The sequence below is a fragment of the Crotalus tigris genome, unplaced genomic scaffold (assembly GCF_016545835.1).
Source record: "Crotalus tigris isolate CLP2741 ecotype Arizona unplaced genomic scaffold, ASM1654583v1 scf7180000020425.245734, whole genome shotgun sequence".
In the NCBI taxonomy this organism is placed as follows: domain Eukaryota; kingdom Metazoa; phylum Chordata; class Lepidosauria; order Squamata; family Viperidae; genus Crotalus; species Crotalus tigris.
The window spans coordinates 123,714-139,468 of record NW_024098016.1 but is presented as its reverse complement, the minus strand read 5'-3'; the positions used below and the strand labels follow the sequence as shown (position 1 = coordinate 139,468).

General features: G+C 46.2%; 1 protein-coding gene across 5 annotated transcripts in view; it reads left to right on the top strand.

Moving 5' to 3' along the window:
* PTP4A3 (protein tyrosine phosphatase 4A3) overlaps positions 1–15,755 on the top strand; it is a 100,353-nt gene that overhangs the window by 74,716 nt on the left and 9,882 nt on the right. For all 5 annotated transcript variants that reach the window (XM_039366825.1, XM_039366829.1, XM_039366826.1 and 2 more), the window contains 2 exons: positions 4,517–5,287; positions 12,373–12,465. In XM_039366825.1, coding sequence (XP_039222759.1) covers positions 5,183–5,287; positions 12,373–12,465 — 198 coding nt within the window. In that variant the 5' untranslated portion in view covers positions 4,517–5,182. The remainder of the gene's footprint in view (positions 1–4,516; positions 5,288–12,372; positions 12,466–15,755) is intronic.

Genomic DNA, 15,755 nt, shown 5'->3' with positions numbered 1-15,755 from the left:
TGCACGACTTTTCTCCACCCACAACCGCCGCAGTTGTTAAATTGGCAACACGCTTGTTAAGTGACTCTGGCTCCCCCCCCCCATTGATTCTGCTTGTCGCAAAAGGTGATTACGTGATCCCGGGACGCTGCAACCGTCATAAATAGGAACCAGTTGTCAAGCATCCGAATGTAAGTGACGTGACCAGGGGGTCGCTGCAGCGGTCATAAGCGCGGGAAACGGTCCTAAGTTCCCTTTTTCCGATGTGGTTGTAACTTTGAGCGGTCATTACACGAACTGTCGTAAGTCGAGGACTTAACCTGTACTTGTGAGGAAATGCATGGGGTGGATCTAAAATAAAACTTCACAACTGGCTTTAGTAGTGGGTCTTCGTGGTGGGGAACACGGATTCCCCTTGGCAAAACATCTACGCAGATTCTCCGGCATAGAGCTCACGTTTGTCCCAAAGGTGCTTTTTCAAGAGACAACTGGACTTTCTTGTTTTTCCTTTAAAGATGTTTCGCTTCTCATCTAAGGAGCTTCTTCAGCTCTGACTGGATGGTGGGGGAAAGGGATGATTTATACTCCTTGCAGACAGCTGGTCATTTGCCTTCTTTTAGAGAGTCATTGAAGCTACCTGTGCCCTCAAGGTCACTACTCACTACAAAACACTACTGTTTGCACTACTTAGGTGACCCTGGGGACATAGATTAAAAGGCTCCAAGTGGCCTCAACGACTAATAATAATAACAACAACAATAAAGGTGGAATAGACAAAATAGAGAAAGTCATAGAAAATGATAAAATTAAACTGCTCTGGGACTTCAGAATTCAAACAGACAAGCACCTGCCACATAACACCCCGGACTTAACAATTGTCGATAAAAAAGACAAAAAAGTCTGGATAGTGGACATGGACAGTGCCTGGAGACAGCAGAATAGACGAGAAAGAACTGGAGAAGATAACAAAATACAAAGACCTACAAATAGAAATAGAAAGACTGTGGCAAAGGCAAGCAAGGGTAGTACCAATAGTCATAGGCGCCTTGGGTGCAATCCCAAAACAACTGGAGCACCACTTGAACACCATTGGCATTGACAAATTCGCCATTAGTCAATTGGCTCACCTTGGAAACTTCTCCCTTTCCCCTCAGCATGGCTTACTGAGGAATTCTGGGAGTTGAAGTCCACGAGTCATGGCCATATTTCCCTCATGCTGGCTCAGGAATTCTGGGAGTTGAAGTCCTCAAGTCATGAAGGGGCCATAGTTCCCCCCATGCTGGCTCAGGAATTCTGGGAATTGAAGTCCATGAGTTAGAAAAGAGCCAAGGTTGCCTACCCTTGACTTAGGAGTAGAATTCAGCCCCAATTTTTTTTTGGGGGGGGGAAGGGATTCCTAAGCGAGTTCTTGGTTAAGTTAATTTTGCTCCATTTTTAGATCTTTCTTGCCACACTTGTTAAGCTGCAGTTGTTGAATTAGTAACCCGTCGCGTTGGCTTTCTGCTTGTCAGAAAGTCGCAAAAGACGGTCACGTGACCCCCCCTCCCCGGGACACGATAATGGTCGTAAATACAAGTCAGTTGCGGAAGGTCTGGATTTTGATCCCTTGACCCTGAGGATGGCTGCAACGGTGGTCAGTGTGAAAAACGGTGAAAAGTCACTTTTTTTCAGTGCCGTTATAACTTTGAATGAACTGTTGTACACCAAGAACTACCCTAGTAGGGAAAGAGGGAGGGAGGAAAAAAAGGGAGGGAAGAAAGAGGAGGGAGGGAGGGAAGGAGGAGGAGAGACGGAAGAAGAAAGGTTGGAGAGTTGAAAGAAAGAAAAAGGAAGGAGGGAGGGAAGAAGGAGGGACAAAGGAGGAGGGAGAGAAGAAGGTGGGAGGGAAGAAAGAAAGGAGGAGGGAAGGAAGAGGAAGGGAGGAAGGAAAGAAAAAGGGATGGAAGAAGGAAGGAAAGGAGGAGGGGCAAAGAGGGAGAGGAGGAAGAAAGGAAGGAGGGAGGGAAGAAAAAAAGGAAGGAGGGAGTGAAGAAGGAAGGAAAGCAAGAGGGACGATGGAGGAGGAAGAGAAGGTGGGAGGGAGGGAAGGAGGAGGGAGGGAAGGAAGAAGAAGGGAGGGAGGGAAGAAAGAAAAAGGGAGAGAAGAAGGAAAGGAGGAGGGACAAAGGAGGAAGAAGAAAGGAAGGAGGGAGGGAGGGAAGAAAGAAAAAGGAAGGAGGGAGGAAAGAAGAAAGGAAAGCAGAAGGGACGAAGGAGGAGGGAGGGAAAGGAGGAAGGTGGGAGAGAAAGAAGAAGGAGGGAGGAAGGAAACCGGTCACAGCTAAATATGGGGTTCCACCAAGGTTTTTCCACAGAGTTTAGGCCAAAGAACCAAAAGTTCAAAGTAGCGTTGATTAATCCTTGAATTCCCGTAATGATCCCTCCTTCAGGCGCTGTTAAGCACATTACAGAGTCCGTGCTCGATTCCTGTGCCGCCCGCCCCGTGCCCTGGGTTCAGAACAGGTGAGAAAAGACTTAGAGCACAGGATTACATCCTAATGCTCAGGCTTTAACCAGCTGCAGTGGAGGCCTCTTTCTACAGAGTGAGATTTGCCCACACCCGCTCTGGATTTGTCTCCTTGCTGGCTAGGCACAGGGTGAAAAACGTACACAGCCAGTCCCCGACTTACAACCACAATGGAGCCCCAATTTTTTTTTTTTGTTATGGCTTAGCAAAACAGTTGTTCAGTGAGGTTTGCCCCGTTTTATGACCTGGCTTGACCCTGGTGCTTAAGTAAGCACTGCCGTTAAAGCTAGTAACCTGGTTGTTAAGTAAATGTGGCGTCCCCGATGCCTTGGTCTGCCAGAAAGTGGGAAACAGGTGATCACGTGAACCGTCTTAAGTACAAGTCAGTTGCCAAGCGTCCGAGAATTCGGATCACGTGACCATGGAGATGCTGCAAGGGCCGTAAGTATGAAAAGCGGTCAGGACTGCCTGCACTAGGGTTGAATTTCAACCCGCCAATGGATCACAATTAAAGGTATCGGTGTTCCGGGCGTTCGGCTCTGGAATTTTTTTATCTTAAGCTTTCCGCAAGTTGCCCTCCAAATTACATGTAGGTGGTACCAAGTAGATGAAGTTGGTGATGATGAGGTGACATCCTCCGTGCCAGAAAAGCATGGGGCTTGCAGGGTGGAAGAGGAGGACTGGGGGGGGGGTGTCCTTGATGCTCTCCGAGCCTGGTGGTTTTCTTGCAGACGTTTCATGACCCAACTAGGTAACATCATCAGTGCTAGAAGGGAGAGGGGTTTGCAGAGAGAAGGAGGAGGATGAGAAGGAGGAAAGGACTGTGGGGACCTTGGTGCTTTCTGAGCTTGGTGGTTTTCTTGAAGACGTATCATGACCCAACTAGGTAACATCATCAGTGCTAGAAGGGAGAGGGGTTTTCGGGGAGGAGGATGAGAAGGAGGAAAGGACTGTGGAGTCTTTGGTGCTCTCTGAGCTTGGTGGTTTTCTTGCAGACGTTTCATGACCCAACTAGGTAACATCATCAGTGCTAGAAGGGAGAGGGGTTTGCGGAGAGAAGGAGGAGGATGAGAAGAAGGAAAGGACTGTGGGGACCTTGGTGCTCTCTGAGCTTGGTGGTTTTCTTGAAGACGTATCATGACCCAACTAGGTAACATCATCAGTGCTAGAAGGGAGAGGGGTTTTCGGGGAGGAGGATGAGAAGGAAGAAAGGACTGTGGAGTCTTTGGTGCTCTCTGAGCTTGGTGGTTTTCTTGCAGACGTTTCATGACCCAGCTAGGTAACATCATCAGTGCTTAGAAGGGAGAGAGGTTTGCAGAGAGAAGGAGGAGGAGAAGGAGGAAAGGACTGTGGGGACCTTGGTGCTCTCTGAGCTTGATGGTTTTCTTGAAGATGTATCATGACCCAACTAGGTAACATCATCAGTGCTAGAAGGGAGAGGGGTTTGCAGGGAGGAGGATGAGAAGGAGGAAAGGACTGTGGAGTCCTTGGTGCTCTCTGAGCTTGGTGGTTTTCTTGCAGACGTTTCATGACCCAGCTAGGTAACATCATCAGTGCTTAGAAGGGAGAGGGGTTTGCAGAGAGGAGGAGGGGGAGGAGGATGAGAAGGAGGAAAGGACTGTGGGGACCTTGGTGCTCTCTGAGCTTGATGGTTTTCTTGAAGACGTATCATGACCCAACTAGGTAACATCATCAGTGCTAGAAGGGAGAGGGGTTTGCAGGGAGGAGGATGAGAAGGAGGAAAGGACTGTGGAGTCCTTGGTGCTCTCTGAGCTTGGTGGTTTTTCATGCAGACGTTTCACGACCCAGCTAGGTAACATCATCAGTGCAAATGAATATGTACAGAGTTTTTTTCTCTCTCTCTTTGTTCGGATAGAGATGACACCCCAGCCAGAGTCAAGCTAGGCCCTTTCTGAATTTTTGACACCCGGATCCTAAATGTATATAATTGCCTAATTCAACCCACTTCTGCTACGTTTTCCAGTCCGCCAGGTGGAATTCTGACCGAGAATCTCTCTTTTGCTCTTCCAGATTGTCCTGCATGCTGATCACCTGTGGATTTATGGCGGGGGCTGGGCGCACTTTTGAGCACTGCCACGCACAACATCCTTCCCGTTGAAAGAGGACTGGGCCCTGCCCGAAGCCTGGCCCCGAGCCCTCAGTCTTCACCATTCAGAGACCCCGTGGATGGCCGTTCGGGTCAACGGAAAGCTTCCACCGGCAGTCACTCTACCCTGAGCTGCCCCGGGCCCTTCTCCTTGCCCCCAAATATTTTACATATCCAGATGGGGTAACCTGAAAGCCCAAGAGATACACCGGCGTGTTCGCTGAATGCAGAGGCCTTTGTGAGGAGGAGAAGAGAACTAAGAAGGAAAGCTACAGAAGGAAAGACGGGAGGACGACTACTTAAAATTGCACACTCTACGGATATTTTTTTTTTTCAGAGGAAAACAAAAAAAACAAAAGTATTACTACTCGGCCTCAAGCACAGGGTTCCTTTTTTTCCTAAATTGGAGGATTTAGAGAATCCGACGTTACTAGCACAACGGTTGTGTTGATTGAGCAGGAACAGAGTCCGGTCAGGCTCTCGTCCCTTAGTTCTGTTTTTTGGGCTTTGCAATTCGTTTTTTCTCGGGAGGTGGTTCGGTTTTTGTGACCCGCCGACCCGCCTCCGGTCCACCTCGGTTGGTCTCCAGCATGGCGCGCATGAACAGGCCCGCCCCGGTGGAAGTGTGCTACAAGAATATGAGATTCCTGATCACCCACAACCCAACCAACGCCACCCTGAACACTTTCATTGAGGTAAGCTATAACCGCTGAGAGCGGGCAGCTGGATGTCAATAAAGGTCACAGAGATCCTTGAGCTCGTGAAGCTTCAGAAGAAAGCAGGTTCTATCCTGGTTAGGACTTTGAGGAGAGAACCGTCAGAACATAACAACGTCATTGTAGGCTAGTTGTACGGGTAGTCCTCAACGACCACAACGGAGCCCAAAATTTATGTTGTTAAACTTGAGTAGTTCTTAAGCGATTTTTTGCCCCCGTTTTACGACATTTCTTTCCACAGTGGTCACCTCAGAGGGGACAAGTAATTAACCTGGTTGTTAAGTGGCTTTGGTTGTCAGAAGGTTGCAAAAAGGGATCACGTGACCCACCCCTTGGGGCATTACAACGGTCATAAGTATGAACCAGTTGCCAAGCATCTGCATTTTGATGACGTAATCGTGGGGAACACGCGAAAGTTGTAACTGGGAAAAACAGTCGTAAGTCACATTTTTTTCAGTGCCGTCGTAACTTTGAGCCATCACTAAAGGAACTGTTGTGAGTCGAGGACTTCCTGTAGGCTGGAAAGAGTGCAGAGAAGAGCAACACAGATCATTAGGGGACTGGAGGCTAAAACATATGAGGAATGGTTGCTAGAATTGGGTATGTCTAGTTTAACGAAGAGAAAGACGAGGGGGGACATGATAGCAGCCTTCCAGTATCTCAGGGGCTGTCACAAAGAAGAGGGAGTCAAGCCATTCTCCAAAGCGTCTGAAGGCAGGACAAGAAGCAACGGATGGAAACTCATCAAGGAGAGAAGCAACCTAGAACTAAGGAGAAACTTCCTGACAGTTAGAACAATTGATCAGTGGAACAACCTGCTTCCAGAAGTGGTGAATGCTTTAACACTGGAAGTTTTTAGGAAGAGACTGGACAGCCATTTGTCCGAAATGGTGTAGGGTTTCCTGCCTGAGCAGGGGGTTGGACTAGATGACCTCCAAGGTCCCTTCCAACTTTACTATTATTATTATTATTATTGTTGTTGTTGTTGTTGTTGTTGTTGTTATTATTATTATTATTATTATTATTATTATTATTATTATTATTATAGTGAAAAGAAGGACTAGGAAAGGCATGATAGCTGTGATCCAGTATCTCAGGGGCTGCCCCCAAAGGAGAGGGAGTCAAGCTGTTCTCCAAAGCGCCTGAAGGCAGGAGAAGAAGAAATGGATGGAAACTAACCAAAGAGAGAAACAACCTGGAACTAGCCCAAGTGAGGGTGTGCGCGCGCACCGGCCAGCCTATCCCGCGGCCCAATGACCAGCAGGCCGTGGCCCACAGGTTAGGGACCCCTGCCATATATCATTCAACACAGGTGGCTGTCCAATCTCTTCTTAAAAGCCTCCAGTGCTGGAGCTCCCACAACTTCTGGTGGCAAGCTGTTCCACTGGTTGATTGTCCTCACTGTTAGGAAGCTTCTCCTTAATTCCAGGTTGCTTCTCTCCTTGATTAGCTTCCATCCCTTGTTCAGGAACGGTCACTAAATGAACTGTTGTAAGTCAAGGACTATCTTCCAGAAATGGCCTTGAAGCCTCGTCCTGACTTGAGAAGGTTTACACCAGCGGTTCTCAACCTGTGGGTCGCGATCCCATTTGGGGTCGAACGACCATTTCACGGGGGTCGCCAAACAACGCAGTCCGCCATTTTTTCCCCCCTTTTCCTTAGCTGTACTATTCCCTTTTATTCTGTTGGCTTTTGAAAGCCAATAGAATAGACTTTCTTGAATAGAGTCTAATTCTATTGGCTTTCAAAAGCCAATAGGAATTGTCCAGGCTGTCTCTGCCCTGCTGAGCCCGCCAAAAGTCCCATTCTGCAAACGGTGCTGCACCAGTTGAGTAGTCCTCGACTTACGACCAGTTGAGTAGTCCTTGACTTACGACCGGTTGGGAGTCGCGGCATTAAAAAGGTTGAGAACCACTGGTTTACACGGAGCTCACTTGAGGGACGTTTCACATTAAGGGACTCTAACTATACAGTAGTGGCCAAAACGGTGGAAACCTTTTGGGAAAAGTGTATTTTTAAGGTTTGATGGCTAATAACACGACTTTTTTTTGGGGGGGGAAGTACCATAAAATTAGATATCAGTGGAAAGATAATTTAATCAAGAATGTAATGCAACAAAGTTTGTTCAATTATCTGTACTGTATTTTATGAAAGTTATAGCCAAAAAAGGAAGCACAACTTGCTTAGGTTGATCTCAGGTAGCTTTCTTTCCTCTGATTGTAGCCAATGAGCGTGAGTGTTTAGAGAGCCAATTGGGTGTCATCTTGCTTTGCCAGTGAGCCAATCAGATCACAGTAGGATTCAATTATGGATGTCCTGTATTGAAGCTGAGAGGAGGACATTGGTCAGTGTGTTTTGTGATGGCTATCAAGTTGGTTGGGTTTTTTGGTGTTCTTTCGTTGGGTGAGCTTGCAAAGCATAATAAAATTAAAGTAATGGTGCAAAGAGTTGACTGGTCACCCAGAAAGCGATGTAAAAGAGTATTATTCAGTAAATAAGGCTACAATTATAAAGAAATTAAAAGGAAAATGGGTGGAAACTTAACCAAAGGTGGCATTTCTACTGTACACTTTTCCCAAAAGGTTTCCACCATTTTGGCCACTGCTGTACATCTCGGCAAAACAGTTGCAAAGATTACTCCTGTTGAACCGGGCTTATACAGCGTGATTCCCTGTAAAGGAGATCCAACTGGTTTAGTGGCTTCTCCTTTTTTCCAAGTGGATTTAGCCCAAATGATGGTTCCCTTCGTGCGTTTTGACACCTTCCCACCGCTCTCGTTCCCTTCCTCGCCTTCCCTCACTTGTTGGCTTGGCGCGTGACACACAGATAGGTAGAGGGGTTTTTTTGATTTGTTGTTGTTGTTTTTTTTTTGCTTTGATACCTGGGCTCTCGGCCAAGGTGCTGTTTATAGCTGTACCTTCCCCTGCCTTCCCTCCAATGGGGATGTGTCGTCCACAGATGTTGCTCTGGTTACACGGGCGACTCGCCGGAATTGTGGCATACCTGCGGGGATTAAAAATAAATGCCCTTGTTTACTCTTGGATCATCAGCCGGAGATGGATTGCCGTCCGCGGGCCGGGATAACGTTTTCCCTCCAGACCTGTAGCAAAGGGATCCACTTTCTCACCACCACCACCCCCGGTGCCTCAGTACTTCGATCCCGTGCCATACGGGTATTCCTCATCTTAAAAGGGCCACCCAATTGAGCCCAACTTTTTTGTTGCAAAGCGAGGCAGCCGCTAAGCGGGTTTCGCCCCCTTTTTCCATCTTCCTTGTCAAGATTGTTAAACGAATCGCTGGGGATGGTGGTTAAGTGAATCCGGCTTCTCCATTGGCTTAAGGACCAAAGGGGGATCATGTCACACACACACACACACACACACACACACACACACACACACAGACGGGACATTGCAACCATCCTAAATAAAGTGTCTCGTTTAACAACAGGAATTTGGGCCTCAGTTGTGGACATAAGTCAGATGCGACGTCAAAGGCCTCTCACTCAGTTATAATAATAATAATAGTAATAGAATTGGAAGGGACCTTGGAGGTCATCTAGTCCAACCCTTTGTTCAGGCAGGAAACCCTGTACCATTTCGGACAAATGGCTGTCCAGTCTCTTCTTAAAAAACTTCCAGTGTTGGAGCATTCACCGCTTCTGGAGGCAGGTTGTTCCGCCGGTTAATTGTTCTAACTGTCAGGAAGTTTCTCCTTAGTTCTAAGTTGCTTCTCTCCTTGATCAGTTTCCATTGCTTCTTGTCTTGCTTGTTATAATTTCATGTTGCATACTCAAACATTTTCTCCTGTTTTTCTGCCTTGGAACTCAAGATTCCCGTAAGATTCCCAGATGGTCCACAGATCTCCTTGGCCTCAGGCAGAAAACAGGCGGGCCTCAACATATAACCGTTCATTTAACGACACTTTGAAGTTACCACGTCACTGAAAAACGTGATTTATTTGCAATAGGGGTGAATATCTGTAACCTGGGTGTAGGTTGAGGGTGAAGGTTTGTTCTCCGAGCTTGTGGGTGGGTTTCCGAATGTTTAATTATCTGGCTGGGTAATATCTTCAGCGGAGTTTAGGGGATGTCAGAGTTGTTGTTCTTCTGTGGATAACGGCTTTGTGTGGTCAGTCAGTCTTGTGATGGGGAAGTCATGTCAGAGAGAGAGAGAGAGATGAAAATGATAGATAGATAGAGAGAGAGATAGAGAGAGATAGAGAGATAGATATAATAGAGACGATGGACGGATGGATAGATGGATGGGTGGATAGATAGATAGATAGTAGAGATAGATGATATTGATGGATGGATAGACAGACAGACAGATAATATAATGATAGAGATGATATAGATGATGGATGGATGGATGGATGGATGGATGGATAGATAGATAGATAGATAGATAGATAGATAGATAGATAGATAGATAGATAGATAGATAGATAGATAGATAGATAATGGACGGATGGATAGATGGATGGGTGGATAGATAGATAAGAGAGATAGATGATAGAGATGATATTGATGGATGGATAGATAGACAGACAGATAATATAATGATAGAGATATAGATGATGGATAGAGATAGATAGATAGATAGATAGATAGATAGATAGATAGATAGATAGATAGATAGATAGATAGATAGATAGATAGATAGATAGATAGATAGATAGAATAGAGATGATGGGTGGGTGGGTGGGTAGGTAGATAGATAGATAGATAGATAGATAGATAGATAGATAGATAGATAGATAGATAGATAGATAGTAGAGATGGATGATAGAGATGATATTGATGGATGGATAGATAGACAGACAGACAGACAGACAGATAATATAATGATAGAGATGATATAGATGATGGATGGATGGATGGATAGATAGATAGATAGATAATAGAAAGAGATAATGAAAAAGGTAGATGATATAGATGATAGAGATAGAGAGATAATGATAGATGATAATGATAGGTAGGTAGGCAGGCAGACAGATAGATAGGTAGGTAGGTAGACAGATGAGTCACCAAATAGCTGCAGGGATTTACTTAACAACTGTGGCAGAAAAGGTTGTAAAACGGGACAAAACTCACTTAAACAGCCACCTTGCTTAGCAAACCAGCGTGTTGGGCTCAGTGGCAGTCATAAGGCGAGGACAAACCGCGCATTGTCTGAATTCCTTCCAGAGTTGGCAGGTGTCACAGAAAACCCGTCTCGCTAGGCATTTGAACCGGCCTAACTTGACCCGCTTTTGTAGATCAAGGGCGACTCGAGAACGTTGTCCTGAGGACCTTCAAGTGTCTCTTCTGAGCTGACAACAGCAACTGCTTTGCGACCTTTCGCGAGGGGAAATCCGAGGAAAGCATTTGTGTAAGTCCTAAATTGAGCACGAGAGGTTCAAAAACAACATTCTTCTGGGTCAGGAAACCTGAGCGCCTCGGCCGTTGCTACTTCCCCGCTGGTCAGCCTTTCCACCCACATCGTTTGCTCACCCCGTTTCGGCCGTTAAGAAGAATTCGTGCAGCCCTTAGGCACCAGAAATAGATCTGAAGTCTATCTCGGCCAAAGGGACTATGATTGGCAGGCTATCGCTAAGCCTTCAATATCAGGGTATCCTCTGCCCTTCGGGGCTTAAGAGCAACAGCACCGGGATTTACCCACTAACAGAGGGACAGAATCAAGATCACGTGAAGTGTTGATACCACTTTACAAGGCCTTGGTAAGGCCACACTTGGAAGACGGCATCCAGTTTTGGTCACCACGATGTAAAAAAGATGTTGAGACTCTAGAACAGTGTTTTTCAACCTTGACAATTTTAAGGCATGTGGACTTCAAGTGCCAGAATTCCACAGCCAGCAATGCTGGCTGTGGAATTCTGGGAGTTGAAGTCCACATGCCTTAAAATTGTCAAGGTTGAGAACCGCTGCTCTAGAAAGAGTACAGAGAAGAGCAACAAAGATGATCAGGGGCCTGGAGGCTAAAACATATAAGGAACATTTGCTAGAATTGAGTATGTCTAGTTTAATGAAGAGAAGGACGAGGGGGGACAGGATAGCAGTGTCTCAGGGGCTGCCCAAAGAAGAGGGAGTCAAACCATTCTCCAAAGCGCCTGAAGGCAGGACAAGAAGCAACAGATGGAAACTAATCAAGGAGAGAAGCAACCTGGAACTAAGGAGAAACTTCCTGACAGTGAGAACAATTAACCAGTGGAACAACCTGCCTCCAGAAGCGGTGAATGCTCCAACACTGGAAATTTTTAAGAAGAGACTGGACAGCCATTGGTCCGAAATGGTGTAGGGTTTCCTGCCTGAGCAGGGGGTTGGACGAGATGACCTCCAAGGTCCCTTCCAACTTTTATTATTATTATTATAGTCCTCATGTTACAACGTTTTGTTTAGTGACGGTTCAAGGTTAACAAGGACACTGAAAAAGGTGACTTAAGGTGGTTGTTCACCGTTTACGGCCTTTGAAGCATCCCCAACCCACCCCCAAGATCACATGATCAAAATTCAGAAGCTTGGGAACTGATTCACACTTAAAGAACTGAATCTTCTTTTTAAACTCTAAACTTTAAACTTCTCTTTAAAGTCAATCTATCCATTTCTGCACATTCTAAGATCTTCTTAATTAAAACCTCTTCACTTGGTAAGTTTTCATTTTTCCAGTATTGGGCAAATGCTATTCTCGCTGCTGTCAGGACATGCAATGTTAAATATTCATTCTCCTTCTCATAATCAGGTCCTAATATGCCTAACAAAAACAATTCTGGTATAAATTATGTCTTTTAATCATCTTTTCCAACCACGTATGTATCTTAACCCAAAACTTTTTTGCTTTAGGGCATGTCCACCAGATACGATCGTATAAGTACCTGGTCTTTGTTTACATTCCCAGCAATTATTCAAAGTATTTTTAAACATTTTCGTTAATCTTACTGGTGTCATATGCCATCTGTAAAACATTTTTAGACAAATGTTCTTGAGATGAGACTGCTTTAGCCATGACTGGAGTCTTAAGCAGAGAGTAAGGTAATCTGAAATATTTTCCCCTTTTTCCTGGCAGGACCTGAAGAAATACGGCGCAACCACCGTTGTGAGGGTGTGTGAAGTGACCTACGACAAGACGCCCCTGGAAAAGGATGGCATTAAAGTGATGGTAAGTCTCTGCGTTTCGGGGTTGTTGTTTTTTTTTCCCCCTTAATCTTGGCTGAAGCAACCCAGAAGATCAAGTATCACAAATTCTTCTAAGGGAGTTAAAATGTCCTGCCTGGGCTCACGTGGGTTCAGCAAGGTTGTACGTTCCGCAAAATTGAGATTGAAATTCAATGGGTTTATTTGACCCCAGACTCCGATCTCACATAAAACATCATCAGAGTTGGAAGGGACCTTGGAGGTCTTCCAGTCCAGCCCCCTGCTCAAGCAAGAGAACCTATACCAGGGGTAGGCAACCTTGGCTCTTTTATGACTCGTGGACTTCAACTCCCAGAATTCCTGAGCCAGCATGGGGGAACTATGGCCCCTTCATGTCTTGCGGACTTCAACTCCCAGAATTCCTGAGGCAACATGGGGGAACTATGGCCCCTTCATGACTTGTGGACTTCAACTCCCAGAATTCCTCAGCCAACATGGAACTTTGGCCCCTTCATGACTCGGGGACTTCAACTCCCAGAATTCCTGAGCCAGCCTGGCTCAGCTTGGAAACCTCTCCCTTTCCCCTCAGCATGGCTAGCTCAGGAATTCTGGGAGTTGAAGTCCACGAGTCATGAAGGGGCCATAGTTCCCCCATGCTGGCTCAGGAATTCTGGGAGTTGAAGTCCATGAGTCATAAAAGAGCCAAGGTTACCTATCTCTGGCCTAGGCCCAAGCCGCTTTATGACTCGTGGACTTCAACTCCCAGAATTCCTGAGCCAGCATGGGGGAACTATGGCTCCCTCATGATTCGTGGACTTCAACTCCAGAATTCCTGAGCCAGCATGGCTCAGCTTGGAAACCTCTCCCTTTCCCCTCAGCGTGGCTGGCTCAGGAATTCTGGGAGTTGAAGTCCACGAGTCATAAAAGAGCCAAGGTTGCCAACCCGTGCCCTAGACCATTTCAGACCAACGGCTGTCCAGTCTCAAAAACCTCCGGTGATGAAGCACCCACAACTTCTGAAGGCAAGCTGTTCCACTAATTAATTGTCCTCACTGTTAGGAAGTTTTCTCCTTAGTTCCAGGTTGCTTCTCTCCTTGATTTGTTTCCATCCATTGTTTCTTGTCTTGCCTTCTGGTGCTTTGGAGAATAGGTTGACCCCCTTTTCTTTGGAACAGCCCCTTAGATATTGGAACGCTACTATCATGTCTCCCCTGGTCCTTCTTTTCATTAAATTAGACATTACATCCACAACTTCTGGAGGCAAGTCGTTCCACCGATTAATTGTTCTGTCAGGAAATTCCTCCTTAGTTCTAGGTTGCTTCTCTCCTTGGTTGGTTTCATCCATTGCTTCTTGTCTTGCCTTCAGGTACTTTGGAGAATAGCTTGACTCCCTCTTCTTTGGGGCAACCCCTGAGATATTGGAAGGCTGCTATCATGTCCCCCCTCGTCCTTCTCTTCATTAAACTAGACCAGGGGTAGGCAACCTCGGCTCTTTTATGACTCATGGACTTCAACTCCCAGAATTCCTGAGTCAGCATAGCCAGAACTAGACATACCCAATTCCTGCAACTGTTTGTGATATGTTTTAGCCTCCAGTCCCCTGATCATCTTCGTTGCTCTTCTCTGCACTCTTTCCAGACTCCAGATAGTCCTTGACTTACAACAGTTCATTTAGTGATACAACAGCACTGAAAAAAAAGTAACTTATGAGCAGGGTTTTTTTACAGTTAACAACCTCTGCAGCGTCCCCATGATCACGCAATCAGAATTCCAGAAAACGAGAAAACTCCTCACCTCTCAATATGTTCCTCTCTTGAGTCATCCAAGCTCGTCTCCATGCTATTGAGTCATGAGCAAGGCGGAAATTTTCCAGGGCTCTCTCCTGACCAGCAGACTGTTTCCCTCTGGAAACAGATGTAAAAGGGAAATCCTCGGGAAGCTGGCTGATTTAACGTACGACATCCGTTGGGAAGCATAAACCAGTTTAAAGAGCTGGGGGGGAGGTTGTTCATGGCAAAAACCAGCTGCTTCTGCCAGTGATGGCGAACCTTTTAGAGACCGAGTGACCAAACTGCAACCCAAAACCCACTTATGCATCGTCGGGTGCTGGGTGGGTGTGGCCCATTGGGTAGGCGTTGCCCATATGGTGGCGTGGCTGCAGTGGTTACAGCAGACTGGGTGGGACTAAAAAGTTCAATCAATCAATTCCAACTTTGCAAGATCTTTTTTCTTCCCGCGAGAAGTTGAAATTGACTGATTGATTGAACCTTTTTTTCTTTTGCACACGGCGGTGGAGGCCTAAAGCAGAAAGTTTTTATAAAACCCAGCTGAAGGCCTAGGACTGGGGTGACGGCGCACGTGCCCACAGAGAGGGCTCTGAGTGCCACTTCTGGCACCCGTGCCATAGGTTCGCCACCACTGGCTTATGCGATGATCTCACTTAGAATGGATGCTAATTCAAAAAAAAAAAAGATGGCTTTATGCTAAAGCAGAGGTGGGAAACTTGGCCCCTTTACGACTTGTGGACTTCAACTCCCAGAATTCCTGAGCCAGGATGGGAACTTGACGCCTTTATGACTTTTTTTTCTTGCAGACATTTCATGACCCACCTAGGTAACATCATCAGTGCTTGAAGGGAGTTCGGTTTATGGAAAGGAGGAGGAGGATTGTAGATTGATGTCCTCTGAGTTGGTGGTTTTCTTGCAGATGTTTCATTACCTAACAATAATAGAGCTGGAAAGGACTTTTGAGGTCATTTAGTCCAACCCCCTGCTCAGGCAGGAAACCCTATACCATTTCAGACAAATGCCCGTTCAGTCTCTTCTTAAAAACTTCCACATTGGAGCAGTCACAGCTTCTGGAGGCAGGTGGTTCCACTGGCTAATTGTTCTAACTGTCAGGTAGTTTCTCCTTAGTTCTGGGTTGATGAGTTTCCATCCGTTGCTTCTTGCTCTGTCGTCAGGTGCTTTGGGGAATAGCTTGACTCCCTCTTCTTTGTGGTTTGGAACCCCCCAAGAACACTCAGATCAACACTGATAGGACAAGCCACTAGTATATACAAGTAAGAGCAAAAAAAAAAAAAAAAAACCCTCCTAGCACTGATGACGTTACCTAGTTAGGTTATGAAATGTCTGCAAGAAAACTACCAGACCTAGAGGTCATCAAAGACTCCACAGTTCTTCTCTCCTCCTCCTCCTCTCCACAAACCCCACTCCCTTCTAGCACTGATGACGTTACCTAGTTAGGTTATGAAATGTCTGCAAGAAAACTATCAAACCTAGAGAGCATCAAAGACTCCACAGTTCTCCTCCTCCT